Consider the following 5,959-nt stretch of genomic DNA (forward strand, 5'->3'; position numbering starts at 1 on the left):
CTCTCTCTCTCTCTCTCTCTCTCTCTCTCTCTCTCTCTCTCTCTCTCTCTCTCTCTCTCTCTCTCTGTAGTAGTGCTTTGATATTTCGTTGTGAATTGATTTGATATTGTGCTTCAATTTTCATCGATTAGTTTTGCTTGATTTAACGTTCACAGCATCAATTGGATTCAATTATGTTTTCCTCAACCTAAATCATGTTTATCTTATAGCTAGAAATTGTCGATTTTGCTAGATTACATGTGCACTGAAATATACTAATGCAGTTCATAAAAGTTACTCATACTGTTTAGGAAATGAACTCAAGCACTGTGAGAATTCTGTGTTGACTGTGTTTATGTAATGGATCACCTTGTTTTGCTTTTTTTTTATCACATTTAGTATGTTTTCGTAACTGTTATAGTGTTTTTACCATTATGTGATAGTAGCTTTCTCAAACTGTGCTAGCACCTTCATATTATATGCTTATTGTTTTTCCTATATTATGAATTTGCAGTGACATATAGCCATGGATGCACAACCATATGCGAGGTGCACATATATGGATGAGACTTTTATGCTCTTTCTGGATATCAAGCATTCATTCAGTGATATAGTGAGAGAGGTTTGTTTGGGTTTCAAGTCTTTGAAACATGGATCATTTGACTTGAGGTATGCTTTTCCTGGGTATAGTAGCTGTGTTTTATCGAATGATGTGGATTTGACACTAATGTGGAGGTGTATGTATGATTTTAAGTTGCAATCTGTTGACATTCTGGTGAAAGATTGTGGTTCTAGTAGTGTTTCTTCTGTGGTCACACATGCGGATGACTATTCTTGCATTTCATCGTCTATTTCGGTACTTCCGAGTAGTATTGTTGATGGACCTGAGTATTTAGGCCATTATAGGCCAGAGCCTGCTAGGATCTACCTCACCAATGAATGGCAAGGGTTTATCAAGCATGTGGGACAGAAGTTTGAAGGAGGGGGCTCTAGAGTTTAGGTAAAAGTTGACCAAATATGCTATTGAACTAGGATTTACCTTCAAGTTCAAAAGGAATAATGCTCAGCGGATAATTGTTGAATGTGCTAAGAGAGAATCAGAACATTGTAAGTGGCATGTACGTGCTCTGAAATGCAATGTTAATGATTTCTTTTACATAAAGGAATTAGACAACAATCACACCTGTAAAGGTGTTTTGAGGGAGCAAACAAGTAGCCATTTAGGATCACATGTTGTAAAATCAGAGATATCAAATGAGTTGAAGGCGAATCCTACTCTTAAGCCGAGACAGATTATGGATCGTTTCAAGCATTCATTTGGATTAGATATTTCATATAGAAGTGCTTGGTATGCAAGGGAGTTGCGAGGAAAGATGTCCATGGTGATGATGGCAATTCCTATTCTCAGTTGTTGTGGTATCGTGATGCCATTTTGGAAAGCAATCCCGGATCCTATTGCAGGGTTGAGATCAATCCTTTGACAAACCGTTTTGAACGTTTATTCATTTGTTTTTCGGGTTGCATTCAAGGGTTTCAGTCTTGCATTCCTCTTCTTTTTGTTGATGCTGCACATTTGAAGAGCAAGTATAAGGGTTACATGCTCTGTGCTACTGGAAAGAATGGAAACCAAGGTGTTGTTTTAATTTTCTGTTATGTGTTCAGTAATAGTAGCTTTCCCTTGTTGCAGAAGTATCTTTTCTATACTTTGGTAGCATATTTATGTTTCTTCGGTAGTATCCAAGCATATTTTGTGTTGTTAATGTGTTTTGTGCTCGGTATCTTTATTTTGCAGAATTCTTCCCTTTTGCATTTGCTATTGTAGATTCCGAGAACAATGCAAATTGGAAATGGTTTTTTGATCATCTCTACAACATCTTGTCAACCCAAGGGAGAATTGTGACTTTTGTCACGGATCGAAATGGTGGACTCTTGAATGCAGTGGCTAGTGTTTTCCCTGACTCTCCTCATTCTTATTGTTACTACCACCTAAAGGAGAATGTTAGAGCTTTGTACAGACATCTTTCTGGGTATTTTGTTGACAAGGTTGTGGAGGAATTCATGAAAGTTGCATATTCTCCTACAATAGCAAGCTACAACTTCAATTTGCAGAGTCTGAAGAGAGAAGGTGGGAAGCCTATTGAATCGTTTCTAACACACCTTCCTCTAGACAAGTGGTGTAATGCCTTCTTTAGAGGATCAAGGTATGGTGAAATGGCGAATAGCATTGCTGAATCATTTAATAGTTAGTGTGGCCCTTTGCGTGAACTTCCTGTTTTTGATTTTCTTGAAGGTTTGAGGGTTAAGGTCATGGAGAACATGTCTGAGAGGAAGGTTGAGTGCAAAAAGTGGAACACTGTGTTGTCTCCTCCAATGGAGGCTTTGTTGAAAAAGTTTATGGATGTGGGGCGTCATTGGTCAGTTAGCATGTCCAGTGAGACTCTTTTGAAGGTTCATGCTGAAAAATCGGTTGCTGTTGATCTTGAGAACGGCACATGTTCTTGCCGTCAATGGCAAATCAACTCATTCCCATGTTCACACGCTCTTGCTGCCATCCAGAAAGTTGGAGATCTACCTGTGTATGCCTACATTGAGTACTTTCACACTTGCCAAAGCTACATTGAGGCGTACGCGCATGGTATTCAGCCAATGCCTAATATTGACAAGTTTTATGTGGATGCAGCAACTTCATCTGCAGTTGTGCAGTCTCCTTTGGTTAGGAGGCCATCTGGTCGGCCAAAATCAGTTCGGATGAAGTCTGCTGCAGAAGGTGGGACAAGGAGAGCAATCAGGTGTGGTCGGTGTGGTCAGTTAGGGCGCCACAACAAGGCAACATGCACAACACCAATCTGAAGCTCTGAGCATATGGAGTAGATTTTTACAATATAAGTAGTATCTTTTGGTTACAGATGTAGTAGCTTTTGTTTGTATTGGCAGTAGTTTTTGATTTGCATTTGACAACACAAGGAGTAGCAGTCTTTGACATAGAGAGTAGATTTGGAGTACATTGGGAGTGGTTTTTACATCCAATCAAAGCTGTTTTACTTTGCCGCAGTCACATTGTGGAACTTTGTAATTCATATAGCTTGCTTTATTGTATTGACCATATTAGCGCATTCCGGTGATTGCAAATTTTACTTGTTATGGTGACGATTTGAAACCAACTTTGTCGCATTTTTTATAGTTTCAGTTTAAGTATCTTTTTTAGACGTGTTTAGTATCTTTTGATAACTGCTATAGTAGCTTTCTACAATAAGGGTACGAAATGTGCTTTCCATAATATGGTTTTGTTCAAGGAACAAGAAAGCTACTACCAAGGAACAAGAAATCTACTAGCAAGGAAAAAGAAAGCTACTATCAAGGAACATGAAAGCTTACCAACGAACAAGAAAGCTACTACCAACGAACAAGAAAGCTACTACTAACGAACAAGAAAGCTACTACCAAGGAACACGAAAGCTACTAACAAAGACACAGTAGCCTTTCATATTTCACAGTATCACAGAGTCAATATCATAGCAACTACACAGTAGCCCTTCACAAAATCTACTACCAATGAAACAGAAAAGATACTACAAATAAAAAAATACGAAGTTGTTCAAATAATCTTGTTGTTCCTTGTTCTGCCTTTTGGATAATCAAAGTCTTCTGCCTGCAGTAGTCTTCCTTCTCTTATTCTTGATTCGATCAACCATTGAAGTTCTCTTAACATCCTTCTTCCTTTTCTTGTTCTTCTTCTCATTAACCGGTTCCTCCTCATTAACTGGTTCCTCCTCCTCATTAACTGCTTCCTCCTCATGAACTGGTTCCTCCTCCTCATTAGTTGTTTCCTTCTCATGAACTGGTTCCTCACTAACAGTAGCTTTTTCCACGCTTCGGTTTCTTCTTGGTACATGAATTTTGCCTGCTGTGCGCTTCACCCGTCTATTCGTCGTGGTTGGACTCTTTACACCATTATCATCTCCATCATCCCCATCACCCTTACCTTGATTACCATCTTCATCATCCCCATCACTTCCATCTTCCATTTCTTTCTGTGAACTCAACATATCCCTCTTTTTAAGATCCCTCTTCAGCTTCTTCACTTTGTCTTCTAAATCTTTAATCTTCCCCAAGTGCTTCAGGTTGTTTGTCTTGAGTGTGTCTCTCTCTTTCTCCACTTTTTCATACATGGTCCACTTTGTCAGCACCTTCTTCTTCAATATTTCCACCTTCCTTGCTTCCAAAACATAATTTTCATGCATCTTGGTTAACATTTCCCAGAACGCCTCATTCTTCTCCTTTAACTTCTCATTTTCAGCCGTGAACTTCTGAAGTAGCTCCTGTGCCTTGTTACACTCTTCTTGGGTGGAGTTTGGCTGAGCTGTTGTTTCTTCTAAGGAGCCTATTAATTCCCTCATCCTTTCCTGCGCTCTTTCTCCTTCGTTTCGTATTTCTTCAGAATTGACATTCATCTATACCATGGAACAAGAAAAAATAAAAATAAAAATACAATAAAACTACTACCAAAGTACAAGAAAGCTACTACCAACGAACAACAAAGCTACTACCAAAGAACAAGAAAGCTACTACCAAGAAACAAGAAAACTACTATCAAGGAACATGAAAGCTACTACCAAAATACAAGAAAGCTACTACCAAGGAAGTAGAAAGCTACACGAAAGCTACTACCAAGGAACACGAAAGCTACTACCAACGAACAAGAAAGCTACTACCAACGAACAAGAAAGCTACTATCAAGGAACAGGAAAGCTACTACCACAGTACACGAAAGCTACTGACTATGTTATAAAGCAACTGTATATGTTATGAAAGTGTACTACTCATGTTACTGAAAGATACTGACTATGCAGTGAAAATCTACTTAACCTAATATGAAAATCTACATCCAGTGAAAATTACCCATTCTCCAAATGATGGTGTTTCAAGTTCTTCCATGTGTATTTCTGCATCTTTCAGTGACTGCAGTTCAACCACATTTGGTTTTCTGTCTACTTCGCGTGCTTCAATCATATCCTATCATCATTATAGACATAAAATGGTTAATCCATTTGACTTTGAGAGTTATAAAAAGAAAGTAAAGACTGAAGGAACATAGACTACCTCCAGCTGATCATTAGTCAGCTCTACCAATGCTTTGTGCATTTCCGGCAGTGACCACCGTGCAAACGTTGGTGTATAGAACTGATTCATGCTGTTTAATCCACCAACATATGTTTTATCACCCAACCAATACTGTAGATTATGAAGAATCAAATCAGTTATAAGCTAAAAAAAGTTACTATCAACGAATAATAAAACTACTATCATAGACTACAAAAGCTACTGCCTAGGAATAATAAAACTAATATCATAGACTACAAAAGCTATTGCCAACGAATCAAACAACTACTATCATAGACTACAAAATCTACTGTCATATAAGCTACAAATGCTTACCATCATAAGCGGTAAACAACCAGATAATGCCACATCTTTGTCCTCTTTCTTCTTGCTTAGGCCTTGATGGAGATAATCCAAAATTATTTGCGCCCAATTGTAATTTTTCAGAGTCATGTCATCTGTGCACGTCTCCACCAACTTCCATGATAATGTGCTACCCGAGCCACAAAAAAAGAAGGTAGCAAAGATGCTCATTGTCAAAAGGCATACTACATCCCTTGGTTTTTGCTGCTTCTTGTCATGAATAGCCACTCTCAATGCATCATCAATCATCACCTTTGTTACTTTATCTCCTTTAAAGTACGTATTGATGATGAAGTTACCCTCAGGCTTAGTGATATGGGCAGCAGCGTTTAACATCACCCCTTCCTTTGGCACGCCAAATATGTTGGATACATCATCGACTGATATTATCCGTAGCCGCTCCCCAAACATGAAGCCTTTCTGTTCCACATTGTAGGCGTTTATCATCCTTCTAATATCTTCGTCGACCTTCTTGCAGTCTTTCTTCTTCATCCCTCCATGATAAAAGATCTTCATG

At 38.6% G+C, this 5,959-nt stretch overlaps 1 protein-coding gene across 1 annotated transcript; it reads left to right on the top strand.

Annotated features, from left to right (window-relative positions):
• Nucleotides 1-505: 505 nt before the first annotated feature.
• LOC101306117 lies at nucleotides 506-2,829 on the top strand. The gene is made up of 5 exons (XM_004292589.1): nucleotides 506-973; nucleotides 1,143-1,395; nucleotides 1,509-1,610; nucleotides 1,772-2,221; nucleotides 2,270-2,829. Exons 1-5 carry the CDS (start codon nucleotides 506-508, stop codon nucleotides 2,827-2,829), a joined length of 1,833 nt encoding a protein of 610 aa, XP_004292637.1.
• Nucleotides 2,830-5,959: the final 3,130 nt, after the last annotated feature.

The sequence above is a fragment of the Fragaria vesca genome, linkage group LG2, assembly GCF_000184155.1.
Source record: "Fragaria vesca subsp. vesca linkage group LG2, FraVesHawaii_1.0, whole genome shotgun sequence".
Taxonomy (NCBI): Eukaryota; Viridiplantae; Streptophyta; class Magnoliopsida; order Rosales; family Rosaceae; genus Fragaria; species Fragaria vesca.

Coding starts and splice junctions, on each gene's coding strand:
- LOC101306117 (XM_004292589.1), top strand. CDS start 506: ATGGATGCACAACCATATGCGAGGTGCACATATATGGATGAGACTTTT. Junction 974..1,142: donor TTGAAGGAGGGGGCTCTAGA/GTTTAGGTAAAA, acceptor TTTTACATAAAG/GAATTAGACAACAATCACAC. Junction 1,396..1,508: donor TCCTATTCTCAGTTGTTGTG/GTATCGTGATGC, acceptor GTTGCATTCAAG/GGTTTCAGTCTTGCATTCCT.